We start from the raw sequence: 14,321 nt of genomic DNA on the forward strand, positions 1-14,321 counted from the left end.
GCCCCCCCGCCGCCAATTCTAGACTCTGCAGCCAGGGAGGAAATGGCCTAGAGGCACCGACCCCATCAAAGCCTCCGAGAACGCTCCAAGTTTCCATTGGAACATTGGAGGGGCTTGTTAAATCGAAACCTCGGGGATTCAAGTTCAACAAACCCACCTCCCGTTCACAGACAAAACACTCGGGCGACTGTTTTGCCAAAGAGGCAGAAGGTAGACGAGACTATCCGAAAATTCTAGCCCTCCCTCCCCAGTGGGGTTCCCCCCCGCCCCCTATGTAAACCCCAGTCTAGAACCCCATCCTTTGTCGGTTGCCTCCATCCTTCCCTCCAGGGTAAAAGGCGTCCAATTAACCAGGGAGTCTTCGAACGCATCCGCTCAACAGGTTGAGCCGATGTTTCCGATTGGGGCCGTTTCAGTGAAAGTTGGTCCCCGGGAGGAGGGGGTCATCCTGTGAGGGGAGGCTGAGTGAATTGGGTCCATATCCTCGGGAGTTCAGAAGGGTGAGAGGCCATCTCGTTGAAATACACAAGACTCTGAAGGGGTTTTGTCCGGGTTGGACACAGATTGTCAACGCTGGTCCGGGGGGGGGAGTCTAAAACACGGGTGGGGGGCACAGTCTCGGGTTAAGGGGGCCGATCATTTAGGACTGAGATGAGGAGAAACTTCTTTCACTCAAAGGGCTGTGAATGTTTGGGATTCTCCACCCCAGAGGGTTGTGGGTGCCCCATGGTTGAATATATCTAAGGGTGGGATAGACAGGTTTTTGGTCTCTCAGGGAGTGAAGGGATATGGGGAGGGGGCAGGAAGGTGGAGTTGAAGCCCCAAGGCCAGCCGTGATCGTCTTGAACGGCGGAGCAGGTTTGACAGGCCGTGTGGTCTAACCCTGTTCCTATTCCTTGCCCGTCCCCCTCCCTCCTCGGGCCCCACCTGACCTCGGGAGCGTGCGCCGGGATAGCAAGCCGACCGGGTTTGTCCTCCCGCCCGTCGGACTGGCCGACTCCGAGGCCTCCGTGTCAGCAAGAGGCCCAAGTCCTGATGGAGGCATCGAGCCTGTCCCAACCGCTCTCTGCAGCCGGGCCTACCTTCAATGCCAAAGAGAGAGGCCGTGGTGGTGGAGCCAGGTGTCCGGCCTGTGACGTGGGGACCTCCCGGTCTTTGCTCGGGTGGTAGATTATCGTCTCAAACCTCTTTCTTTCAATTGCCAGGTCTTGCTGACCACGTTCAGTGTTTCTGCTGTGGAATTCAGCTGTCGAAATGGGAGGCAGGAGACAATGTATGGGCAGAGCATAAGAGACACTCCTCGGAGTAAGGATATGTATCGAGCTGTGTTTATTCACACTGCGACACTAGGGGGGGTGGGTGTGGGTGGCGGGGGGCACTACTTGCACTTGCACGGACGAGATTTCGAGACGCTGGTGTCTCATCATTCATTTTATCCCTCGCCATTTGTCAGGCGGCCTCAATGAAACCTTGAGATCCAAACTGAAACCTGGTATTGAGGAGTAAAATAGAACAGAATCGCATTAGGATTAACCACGTCCCAAACGTTCAATTCGTTTGTCAACCTTATTAAAACTCTTATCCGGAATGCATTGAGGAATTGATTTTTGAATAGAACTTCCCTTGCAGAAAGATATTGAGAAGCATTGAAATGTACTGGCCCACTCCACTATATATTATTCATTAATGTTTAATACTTTCCACAAATAGGTGCGTGGTGGCCGGCACGGACACAATGGGCCGAAGGGCCTGTTTCTGTGCTGTATAACTCTATGACTCTATGACAGATGAATGCATTTGCTAGCAGCTGGGGAGGTAAAGGTGCAGTGATAGTGTCACTGAGCTAGTGTTCCAGCATTACCCTGGGGACCTGGGATTCAAATCCCACCACAATAGATGCTGACATTTGAATTCAGTAAAGAATCTGGAATTAATGACCATGAAGCCATTGTTGTAAAAACCCATCTGGTTCACCAATGTCCTCCTGCTGTCCTCACCTGGTTCACCAATGTCCTTACCTGGTCCACCAATGTCCTCCTACAGTCCTTACCTGGTCCACCAATGTCCTCCTACAGTCCTTACCTGGTTCACCAATGTCCTCCTGCTGTCCTTACCTGGTCCGGCCAATGTCCTCCTACAGTCCTTACCTGGTCTGGCCAATGTCCTTACCTGGTCCACCAATGTCCTCCTACAGTCCTTACCTGGTCCACCAATGTCCTCCTGCTGTCCTTACCTGGTTCACCAATGTCCTCCTGCTGTCCTTACCTGGTCTGGCCAATGTCCTTACCTGGTCCACCAATGTCCTCCTACAGTCCTTACCTGGTCTGGCCAATGTCCTTGCCTGGTTCACCAGTGTCCTCCTACAGTCCTTACCTGGTCTGGCCAATGTCCTCCTACAGTCCTTACCTGGTCTGGCCAATGTCCTTACCTGGTCCACCAATGTCCTCCTACAGTCCTTACCTGGTCTGGCCAATGTCCTTGCCTGGTTCACCAGTGTCCTCCTACAGTCCTTACCTGGTCTGGCCAATGTCCTCCTACAGTCCTTACCTGGTCTGGCCAATGTCCTTACCTGGTCCACCAATGTCCTCCTACAGTCCTTACCTGGTCCACCAATGTCCTCCTACAGTCCTTACCTGGTCTGGCCAATGTCCTTACCTGGTCCACCAATGTCCTCCTACAGTCCTTACCTGGTCTGGCCTACATGTGACTCCAGGCCCATAGCAACATGGTTGACTCTTAACTGCCCCTCTGAAATGACCGAGCAAGCCCACTCAGTTCAAGGGCAATTAGAAATGGTCAATAAATGTTGGCCTTGCCAGTGATGCCCACATCCCATGAGTGAGTATATTTTTTAAAAAGGGTGCTAACGTATAAGACCCTGAGGGGATTTGACCAGCTGGAGGCTGAGAGGTTGTTTCCCCTGATGGGGGAGTCTAGAACTAGTGGCCAATCGGAACATGCGCCTTGAGGAGAGGTGGTCAGGTCTTATACTGAGCTCGGAATTATTTATTTTCAATGAGACCTCAAGCGACCGGGAAACCCCAGGTGAGCCAAACTCAACACCGCTCTGACTGTGTGTTCCAGATGCCCATTTCTTCTCAGGAGAGAGCGGGCGGGCGCCGGAGATGCGGATCGAGGGCAGCTTAAGGAACTACCCTTCACCACGCCGGTAATGTAGGCATTTCCCTTGTCCCCGCGCTATGGTACGGCAGGTGGTATTTGCCAGGCTGACCAAACCCACAAGGGAAACTTGGCCAAGCTATCACAACGGTTTTGAAATTCGTATTTGTTACAAGAGGGCTTGTGCGCTGAATTCAGAAGCAATGAGTCCACCAACATCTTTAGAGATTTTAACAATTAAAGCAAAATATTTATTGACAAAAGAAAAGAATAAAACACATGCATAAGATTATAGTTGCACAGTTGCTTAATGGTATAACAATTCCCAAAATTCCTAATTAACCAGACTCCCAACTACACACCCCCTTTAAGGCAACATCCCAAAATAGATTTTAAATTTAAATAGGCCATCCAGCAAGGTTACCACAGCACCCACTCGACAGTGGAATCCCAAAGGCTTTTAACACAACTTTGATCACTCGAACAGCAGACTTCTGCCGTGTAATCTAGAGGCTTCTCCCCAAGTCCGTTTCACACGGTGTGCCTTGCAACTCTCACACGGCCACCCCCCCCCACACACAGCCTCCCATCCTCCTTTAAATATATTTCTCCTTTCGTGATTTGTAAATCCCATTGTTCTCTTTGGAATTTACTTTTTCCATATTACGAAAATCTTTTATGTTGTCATTATGGTCAGCACTTTTGGGAAAAATCAATGTAACAACCTTGCCCTATTTATCTTGCCAATTGTTAAAAACCTTATGATTTCTCTTTGAAAATCCAACAACATCTCCCCTCATCTAAAAATGCAAATTTCCCTTTACTTAGCACAGCCGTCAGCATTTCAAATGTCTTTTTACACCTAGCTCTTTTGATAACTTAAACTTTGCCGTCTATATGTCTCCAATTTAGTTAAAACAGCTACACACAGAATTGCATATACACACACACATATACACGCGTAAGCCTGCTTTACAATATCCCACAATAATACTATGAAAAATGTCCTGAAGAGATATTCATGTCTATAATGTAATTGGAAATTATTTTTAAATTGGAATTATAGTAGAGTCTGTGTCTATGTGTGTGTCTATGTGTGTGTGTGTGTCTATGTGTGTGTCTATGTGTGTGTGTGTGTGTGTGTGTCTATGTGTGTGTCTATGTGTGTGTGTGTGTGTGTGTGTGTGTGTCTATGTGTGTGTCTATGTGTGTGTCTATGTGTGTGTGTGTGTGTGTGTGTGTCTATGTGTGTGTCTATGTGTGTGTCTATGTGTGTGTGTGTGTCTATGTGTGTGTCTATGTGTGTGTGTCTATGTGTGTGTCTATGTGTGTGTGTGTGTGTGTGTGCCTATGTGTGTGTGTGTGTGTCTATGTGTGTGTCTATGTGTGTGTGTGTATGTGTGTGTCTGTGTGTGTGTGTGTGTGTGTGTGTGTCTATGTGTGTGTGTGTGTCTATGTGTGTGTGTGTGTGTGTGCGTGTGTCTATGTGTGTGTGTGTGTGTCTCAATTGGATTAAAGACAGCTAGTCTGGGTGCTTTGATGTGTAGTAGTTTTAAGATGTTAATTAGCTAAACATAATGAAAAGGTAAAGTGTGAATGTGCATCTGTTGAATAAACCATTCAAAAGCGTGGGTAAAATCTTGCACCCAGCTGGGAGACACCGAGCAATGTGTTTATATTACTGATAAAATTAGTGGGATGAAAATGTTATTGTTAGAAGATGTGATGTTTATAGCCTAGGATGCAGTGGCAAAAGTGCATTCAAAGGAGTTTGTGTGTGTGTTTGTAAGTCAGAGGCATTTAAGATCTAACCAGCCTATAAGCCCTACAACTGTACCTGCAAAGGAAACAAATTGCAAGGGTCCTCATTTTGAATTTGTAAAGGTCAAATGTGCTTTGCCTGGTGCCTGTTCACAGTCTATGGGTTATTGTTGGCTTGGTGAAGATTTACCTGGGAGTGATTAATTGGGGGATTTGTTTAAAAGTTATTATGGTAGTAATTTGTAGACATGTGTATTTGTTTTGTTGTTAAATTAATAAATGTTTAATTTAGTTTTATATTAAAAACCTCTTGAGGCTTGGAGGTCTTATTCCTCAATTCAGAGCTGCAGCTCAAACATATCAATTGAAAATATAGGTTATGACATTTGTTCAAGTTTCCCTCTGGGATTTAAACAACTTGGCCTTTACCAACTGCTGTGTCATGACAAAAATATGATAGTTTTGCCACACCAACTGTGTGATTTGTGACAGCAAATGCTGATAACCCCCATTGTTTCATCCTGTATTCATGTTGGACCCCCACAGTAGTGGGGGTCACCAGGCTTGCGTGTGACCCCCAAACCCACTCAGCCATTGTCGAATTTGATCCCAGGATGCGCGACGGTCAGCTAGGCCGACATTCGTTTCCCGCTCGCGGGCGGAACTCGCTGGGCCAATGCGCTGACAGGAGTCACGTGTGAGGCAAGGACTTGCATTGATGTAGCACCTGTCGCAACCTCGGACTGTCCCAAAGCACTCGCGGTCAAAGTTATGATGCAGGAAACAACGGCAACCAATTGTCGCGCAGCAAGACCCCCGCAGCCAGCAATGAGATAATGACCAGTTGTAGCGGCGTTGGTGGGGCCAAGACACCAAGGACGACAGGGAGAACCTCCCCTGCTCTTCTTCCAGTGGTGCCAGGAAGGTCCTTCCCCACCCTCCCCACAACACGAGAGGAATCTCAGTTCAGCACCTCACGCGAGGGGCAACACCTCCGGCAATGTCAGCCCAGATTTTGTGCTTAAGTTCCGGGAATCCTTGGAACAGGATAGTACGAGGGCTACCCACAGACCCCAGGCCAGGGCAAGTAAGGGTGTCAAGTTTCCGTCGCTGGAGGACATTAGTGAGACACAACCCAACGGTTACAAGTACGTGTGGAGGTGGAAGATCAGCCACGATCTTGTGGAATGGGCGGAGCAGGCTCGAGGGGCTATTAATTAACGTTCTTAAGCAGGGCCTGAAACCCTTGCCTCACGGGCGCCATCTGGAGGGCTTCACCTTCTTGTCCGGCAGTGTGAGCGAGTCAAGGGTTCATTGAGCTTTGTGTGTTGAGAATGTTCTTTTTTTTTTAACAGAGTGAGGAACCCGGGGAGGCCGAAGATTCCGTCGGCGGAGGTAAGTTTATCGACCAGCAGTAATAAAAAAACGATAATGGTTGCCAACAGTTCACCGGGGATCAGTGGTGATTTTTTCTCACAGCCTAGCTTTCGAATGACAAGTATCAATGAATCAATCAATTAAAAGGCAGTGTCTCTACATCATGGGGTCGAGGCAGTCTTTCAGTCTCAAGTAAATTGTTGTTTGAGTCTTGTGGTTGTTTCCCACGGATTAAGGAGAGACATTCTTAACAAACAGCCACGTGGTCCGACAAACCTTGAAGCTTGCTGAAAAGAGAAATGTGTTGCTGAAGCTTTTCATCTCACACTTATCAGGACAAACACAAGAAGACCAAATTTCAAACAATCACAGCAATTTATACTATAAGGGAGAAGGGCGCTGATTGGCTGGCAAGTCGACTCTGATTGGCTGAAGTGTTGCCATGGAGAAAGCAACGGGGAATTATAGGCTCCATAAGCTCCCAGGTAATTCAAAAAAAAGCTCCAAGGCCTGAACATGTTCCTTTTGTTTGCAGAGAATCGATCCCTATATCCCTTTTCTTGTATAATATAAATTGTTGTGATCTTTTGAAATTTGGCATTCTTGCATTTGTCCCGATGAGTTCCAGACGAAAAAGCTTCAACAACAAGATGCACTGAAGGGATTCACCAAGGCTCCTTTGACAACACCTTCCAAACCCATGACCTTTACCATCTAGAAGGACAAGGGCTGCAGGCACATGGGGAACACCACCACCTGCAAGTTCCCCTCTGAGCCCCTCACCATCCTGACTTGGAAATATATCGGCCGTTCCTTCACTGTCGCTGGGTCAAAATCCTGGAACTCCCTCCCTAACAGCGCTGTGGGTGTACCTACACCACGGGGACCACTGCGGTTCAAGAAGGCGGCTCACCACCACCTTCTCAAGGGGCAATTAGGGATGGGCAACAAATGCTGGGCCCAGCCAGCGACGCCCGGTGAATGAATAAGTTAAGAAAAAACATTCCCGCTCCCTAAACGTCTCCAGGTTGATTCATCTCCTCCTTTAAGTTGCATCTTACATCCCATCTCTTTGACCAAGCTTTTGGTCACCTGAGTGAAGGGTCAACCACATGGGCTTGTGGGTCTGGAGCCACATGTAGGCCAGACTGGGTAAGGACGGCAGATTTCCTTCCCTAAAGGGGCACCCGTGAACCAGATGGGGGTTTTTACGACAATCAGTGATTGTTTCAAGGTCGCCATCGCTGAGATCGGTGTTCTTGCTCTCTGCTTACGCCCACCCTCACATCGTGAGTGACCCCCGCCAACGATCGCCAGTGCCACACGACCCGACATGTCTTCCCCTCCCTGCCACCTCCTCCCCCCAACCCCTCACAGCCCACCCCACAGCCATGTGCTCTTGTGGCACATAGGGAGGGGGGGAAAAAAAACCCCCTCCAGGATATGCGCACCCATCAAATGCTTTCAGCGCCCCCCCCCCCAAAATCTTCAATCCGGTCAACATCCTCATCCAACTGAAGCAGCTCCCAATCTCACGTGATTCCACATCCCCGGCATTACAACTGTGGCTGCACTCCGGAAGTATTTCATTTGGCTGGAAGGCGCAGTGGGGTGTTCGGAGGCTGGGAAGGGCGCTATGGGAATGCAAACCTTTCCCTCGTAACTCAGCGCTTTGCGTTTCTTTTCTCCCATTGTTTCTTCCAAGATGTCGTTCTATTTGAGGACTCTGGGTCTATATTCGATGGAGTTTAGAAGGATGAGGGGGGATCTGATTGAAACTTACAGAATACTGAAAGGCCTGGATAGAGTGGACGTGGGGAAGATGTTTCCATTAGTAGGAGAGACTAGGACCCGAGGGCACAGCCTCAGAGTAAAGGGAAGACCTTTTAGAACAGAGATGAGGAGAAACTTCTTTAGCCAGAGAGTGGTGAATCTATGGAATTCATTGCCACAGAAGGCTGTGGAGGCCAGGTCATTGAGTGTATTTAAGACCGAGATAGATAGGTTCTTGACTGGTAAGGGGGTCAAAGGTTACGGGGAGAAGGCGGGAGAATGGGGGTTGAGAAACTTATCAGCCTTGATTGAATGGCGGAGCGGACTCGATGGGTCGAATGGCCTAATTTCTGCTCCTATGTCTTATGGTCTTATGTTTATTTTGCAGAGACGCTGTCCGGTGAGGATAGCTGGGATCAAACAGCAGGAAGATTGAGGAGACGTTTAAGGAAACTCTACAGCTCCTCCACGTTCAACACCGTGTCCTTCAACGACTGCCTGTCCGTCGATCTCCGCCGGGTCCACGCGGAGCTGCACCTGGTCCTGAAGAGCGTCAACGACCGCGCGCTGCAGCGGGTCACCCTGGCCGAGCTGCTGCGTGACCTGGACCGGGTGACCGTCCTGGAGGGCGAGGCGGGCAGCGGCAAGTCCGCCCTCCTGAGGACAGTGGCCGCCCTCTGGGCCTCGGGCCGCTGCCCGCTGCTGGCCCGCTACCGGCTGGTCCTGCTCCTGCCCCTGCGCTCGCTCGGGCCGGGCCAGAGCGCGGCTGCCGCCGTCCGGGCCCAGCTGGGGGAGGAGGGGGAGGGGGCGGGGGAGCTGAGCGACGGCGCCCTGAGGGAGCTGATCGGCCGCGCCCGCAACCGGGCCCTCCTCCTGCTGGACGGCGAGGGCGAGGCCGACCCCGGGGCCCCCCGGCTCATCGAGGGGGAGCTAATCCGCCGGAACCACCTGAGCGGCGCCGCGGTGGTCGTCGGGCTGCGGCCGGACAGGACGGCCGCCGTCCGGCCGTTTGCCAGCGCCGTGGTCTCCATCGCGGACTTCCCCCTCTCCAGCTCCATCCGCCTTCTGAAGACCCTGTTCTCGCACGACGTCCCTCGACTGCGACGCCTCATTTGCAACCTCGGCTGGTCCAAGACGCTGCAAGGCGCCCTGAAGACCCCCGCCTTCGCCCTGGCCGTGTGCCAGCTGTGGGTGCAGCGGCCGCTGGAGGCCTCGCTGCACTGCCTCGGCCTGTTCCAGGCCTTCCTGCGCTACAGCCTGCAGAAGGACCGCCGGGGGGAGGGGGCACAGGCCAGCGTGGCAGCCTGCGGCCAGCTGGCGCTGGCCGGGCTCTTCGAGTCGCGCTTTGAGTTCACCGGCGAGGACCTGGCACGGGCCGGGGTGGGCGAGGAGGAGGCCCTCCGGCGGGGGCTGCTCAGCAAGTTCACCGCGCAGCGCCTGGAGCCCGTCTACCGGTTCTTCCACATCCCCTTCCAGGAGTTCCTGGCGGGCAGGCGGCTGAGTGAGCTGCTGGGGTCAGAGGGCGCCGCCCTGCAGCAGGAGGGGATGGGCTACCTGCGCCGCGTCGGAACCTTCCTCCAGGCGTTCACCCGGCACTACCACCTCCTGCTCTACGCCGCGGGCTCGTCGGCCGCGGCCGCCTCGCGGGTGGTCTCCCACCTGCTGGCCATGACCCGGGCGCCCTCCTCCTTCGACAGCCAGGCCGAGCCCGGCCAGTACCTGCAGCGACACCCCGACCTCGAGCTGGTGCGCGACTTCCTCCTCCAGACCCCTTACCTGCTGGACCCCCAGGGCGTGGTGGACCAGGTGACCGACCAAGTGCTGGCGTTCGCCGTGCGGAGCGCGTCGGACCACCGGGGCCTAGCCACCGTCGCCCCCCTCATCCTGGAGTTCCTGGCCGGGGGCCGCTTGCAGCTCACGGCGTCGGGGGTTTGCCAGAACGGCATGATCGACTTCCTAACCCTGCACCCGGAGACCCTGCCTGTCCTCAGCCACCTCCGGATCTCCGTGTTCGGGAAGCGGACGGTCGACATGCCCAGTTACTCCACAATGGCGGAGGTCATGAGTAACTTTGGGGTGCCGAAAGTGGAGGAAGATTACGTGAATGCCTTCCAGCCTTTAAAACAATTGGTGGAGAGGAACGCGGCAAAAGGGGAAGAAATCAGGAACTTCTCCTCGTTGACCAGTCGATCCATCCCCGATTCTTTCATGAGAGCCTTCGTTTCTGTCCCGGACTGCTACAAGACCCCAAAACTCCAGCTCTGCCTGCACAACGTTGACACCTTGCAAGAGGCCGACTCGAAGCACCTATTAACCCTCTGCTCCCTTTCCGACTGCATCGAGCTCACCCTCTGGCACTGCCAAGGGGTCCTCGCACAGATGGGACCGGCCATTGCCCTGCACGGGGAACGGTTCAAGGCACTGACCCTGTACAGAAACAAGTTCAGCCAAGAGGAACAGGCCCTGCTCACCTCGATGGTCCTGCTGGAGTCCCTGGAGCTGACCTTCGCTGATGACCAATTTCCAGGTACCCACCAGAGCCGCCTGCGTTTATCTAGCGCCTTGGATGCAGTGAAGCATGCCCGAGGTGCTTCACAGTTGGGGCGGGGGGGTGGTGGGTGGTGGTTTCTCAAACAAAACCTGGCACCGATCCACGCGGGGGAGAGGTTAGGCCAAAGCGCGATACCGCAGAGGCTGGAGATCTGAGACGAGCACGGAAACTGCTGGAGAAAGCGCGGCAGGGTCTGGCAGCCCGTGCAGAGAGAAGGACAGACGGCCGGATTCCACCCGCCCGCCCGCCCGCCACCATCTTCTGGTCAACGGACTCCTGGCTGGGGCTGCGCCTCACCCCACGGCGGGTCCCAACCAGGACAGGGCCGGAAAATCCTGGCCAGAGTTAACGTGAATGAGGGTGTGTGTGTGTGTGTAAATGTGTGTGAGTGTGAGTGTGTGTGTGTGTGTGAGTGTGTGTGAGTAAATGTGTGTGAGTGTGTGTGTGTGTGTGTGTGTGTGAGTAAATGTGTGTGAGTGTGTGTGAGTGTGTGTGTGTGTGTGAGTAAATGTGTGTGAGTGTGTGTGTGAGTGTGTGTGAGTAAATGTGTGTGAGTGTGAGTGTGTGAGTGTGTGAGTGTGTGTGTGAGTAAATGTGTGTGAGTGTGTGTGTGAGTGTGTGTGTGAGTGTGTGTGAGTAAATGTGTGTGAGTGTGTGTGTGAGTGTGTGTGAGTAAATGTGTGTGAGTGTGAGTGTGTGAGTGTGTGAGTGTGTGTGTGAGTAAATGTGTGTGTGTGTGTGTGAGTGTGAGTGTGTGTGTGAGTAAATGTGTGTGAGTGTGTGTGTGAGTGTGAGTGTGTGTGTGAGTAAATGTGTGTGAGTGTGTGTGTGTGAGTGTGTGTGAGTGTGTGTGTGTGAGTGTGTGTGAGTAAATGTGCGTGAGTGTGAGTGTGAGTGTGTGTGTGTGTGAGTAAATGTGTATGAGTGTGTGTGTGAGTGTGTGTGTGAGTAAATGTGTGTGAGTGTGAGTGTGAGTGTGTGTGTGTGAGTGTGTGTGAGTAAATGTGTGTGAGTGTGAGTGTGAGTGTGTGTGTGAGTAAATGTGTGTGAGTGTGTGTGTGTGTGAGTAAATGTGTATGAGTGTGTGTGAGTGTGTGTGTGTGTGAGTAAATGTGTGTGAGTGTGTGTGTGAGCGTGTGAGTGTGTGTGTGGGAGTAAATGTGTGTGAGTGTGTGAGTATGTGTGTGTGTGAGTAAATGGGTGTGAGTGTGTGTGTGTGACTGTAAGTGTTGTGTGTGCGTGTGAGAGTGTATCTGAGCGTGTGTGTGTGTTTGAGTGTGTGTGTGAGTAAATGTGTGTGAGTGTGTGTGTGCACGTGTGAGCGTGTGTGTGAGCATATGAATTTGTGTGAGTGAGCGTTTGTGTGAGTAAATGTGTGGGAGCATGTGAGTGTGTGTGTGTGTGTGTGTGTGTGTGTGAGTGTGTGTGTGTGTGTGGGTGTGTGAGTGTGTGTGTGTGAGTGTGTGTGTGTGTGTTTGTGTGTGTGAGTGTGTGTGTGTGAGTGTGTGTGGGTGTGTGAGTGTGTGTGTGTGTGTGAATGTGAGTGTGTGTGTGAGTGTGAGTGTGTGTGTGAGTGTGTGTGTGTGTGTGTGAGTGTGTGTGTGTGAGTGTGTGTGGGTGTGTGAGTGTGTGTGTGTGTGAATGTGAGTGTGTGTGTGAGTGTGAGTGTGTGTGTGTGTGAATGTGAGTGTGTGTGTGAATGTGAGTGTGTGTGTGAGTGTGAGTGTGTGTGTGAGTGTATGTGTGTGTGAGTGTGAGTGTGTGTGTGTGTGAGTGTGTGTGAGTGCGTGTGTGTGTGTGAGTGTTTGTGTGTGTGTGTGTGAGTGTGTGTCAGAGTCATACGGACTCGAAACGTTATCTCTGTCTCTCTCTCCACGGATGCTGTTAGACCTGCTGAGTTTTTCCAGCATTTTCTGTTTTTGTGTACGGAGATGATAGGGCTGGTGGCCAAAAGCTCAGTCAAGGAGATAAGGGGTTTTCAGGAGCATCTCTGAAAAGGAGTGAGAGAGAGAGATGTGGAGAAGTGGAGGGAGGGAATTCCAGAGCTTAGGGCCCAGGCAGCTGAATGGTGGGGTGACTAAAATTGGGATGGTCAACAGGCCAGAATTGGAGGAGTGGGGAGGTCCCAGAGGTTTGAGGGGCCGGAGGAGATTCCAGAGATAGGGAGAGGGGGTGAGGGCCATGGAGGGATTTGATGGGAACTTTAAAATGGAGGCATTGCTGGATCGGGAGTCGGTGTGGTCCAGTGAAGACAGCGGGTGATGGGTGAATGGGACTGGATGCGAGTTAGGGTGCGGAGAAGCAGGGTTTATGGTTTATGGAGGGTGGAAATGGTGAGGAGAGAGTGAGAAGCCTTTAAGCTGAAATTTCCAAATATTGTGTTGCAAATCAGTTCCGTGATGCGGAGAGAGTGTGTCTCCTTGTAATAGAAACATAGAAACTAGGAGCAGGAGAAGGCCATTCGGCCCTTTGAGTCTGCTCTGCCATTCATTATGATCATGGCTGATCATCCAACTCAATAGCCTGCTCCCGCTTTCTCCCCATACCCTTTGATCCCTTTCGCCCCAAGAGCTTTATCTAACTCCTTCTCGAAAACATACAATGTTTTGGTCTCAACTAATTTCTGTGGTAATGAATTCCACAGGCTCACCGGTCTCTGGGTGAAGAAATTTCTCCTCATCTCAATCCTAAATGGTCTACCCCGTATCCTCAGACTGTGACCCCTGGTTCTGGACTCCCCCACCATCGGGAACATCCTTCCTGCATCTACCCTGTCTAGTCCTGTTAGAATTTTATAGGTTTCTATGAGATCCCCTCCTCATTCTTCTGAACTGCGGCGAATATAATCCTAACCGACTTAATCTCTCCTCATATGTCAGTCCCGCCATCCCAGGAATCACTGCGCTGCACTCCCTCTATAGCAAGAACATCCTTCCTCAGATAAGGAGACCAAAACTGCACACGATATTCCAGGTGTGGTCTCACCAAGGCCCTGTATAATTGCAGCAAGACATCCCTGCTCCTGTACTCGAATCCTCTGGCTATGAAGGCCAACATACCGTTTGCCTTCTTTACCGCCTGCTGCACCTGCATGCTTACCTTCAGCGACTGGTGTACGAGGACACCCAGGTCTCGTTGCACATTCCCCCTCTCTCAATTTATAGCCATTCAGATAATAATCTGCCTTCCTGTTTTTTTGCTGTAATAATGAAGTAACAAGTGGGGCTTTGATCCCTAGAGTACCTGCTGGGAAAACTGGACCTCCTGGAACACCTAAGGGATCTCAAGATTGACGCTGGGGCTAAATCTTCACAGAGAATCATCGCCCAAATCCCTACGAGATTCGCAAAGCTGCCGGGCATCGAAAAGCTCGATCTGTCTGGGGTCAACTTGACACAAGACTCTTTGAAACTAGGTGATTTCTGCCTCAGTCCAACTCTTAAGCACTTAAAGCTGGTGAAACTGATACTTTTTAGTTGGCAAGTCGGCCGGGATTCTAGCCCCCAGGATCAGCGGAGGGGTGAAGCAGCGTGAGTGCCAGGGCACGAGGAGGCCATTCAGCCCCTCAGGCCTGCCCTGCATTCAGTTAGATCATGGTTGTTCGCGCGCAAATCCACCTCTCCGCCTTGGTTCTGTAGCTCCTAATACCCCTCAGCCAACCAAAATCGATCAAACTTAGCCGGAAGGGATTAAAAAAACAGTAAAAACTGGAGAATAAGAGCACTGGTCCAAACTGGTC

The 14,321-nt window shown here is 51.7% G+C and overlaps 1 protein-coding gene across 1 annotated transcript in view; it reads left to right on the plus strand.

The window, feature by feature from the left end:
* LOC144674654 (baculoviral IAP repeat-containing protein 1-like) overlaps positions 1–14,112 on the plus strand; it is a gene marked incomplete at its 3' end in the record, with an annotated part of 92,352 nt that extends 78,240 nt beyond the window's left edge. Inside the window, exons 6-10 of the mRNA XM_078535908.1 lie at positions 1,206–1,305; positions 3,085–3,169; positions 6,237–6,276; positions 8,420–10,558; positions 13,821–14,112. Of these exons, the coding sequence (XP_078392034.1) occupies positions 1,206–1,305; positions 3,085–3,169; positions 6,237–6,276; positions 8,420–10,558; positions 13,821–14,112 (2,656 nt within the window). The remainder of the gene's footprint in view (positions 1–1,205; positions 1,306–3,084; positions 3,170–6,236; positions 6,277–8,419; positions 10,559–13,820) is intronic.
* Between the last annotated feature and the right edge of the window lie 209 nt (positions 14,113–14,321).

Source organism: Cetorhinus maximus, unplaced genomic scaffold (genome assembly GCF_964194155.1).
Source record: "Cetorhinus maximus unplaced genomic scaffold, sCetMax3.hap1.1 HAP1_SCAFFOLD_744, whole genome shotgun sequence".
NCBI lineage: Eukaryota > Metazoa > Chordata > Chondrichthyes > Lamniformes > Cetorhinidae > Cetorhinus > Cetorhinus maximus.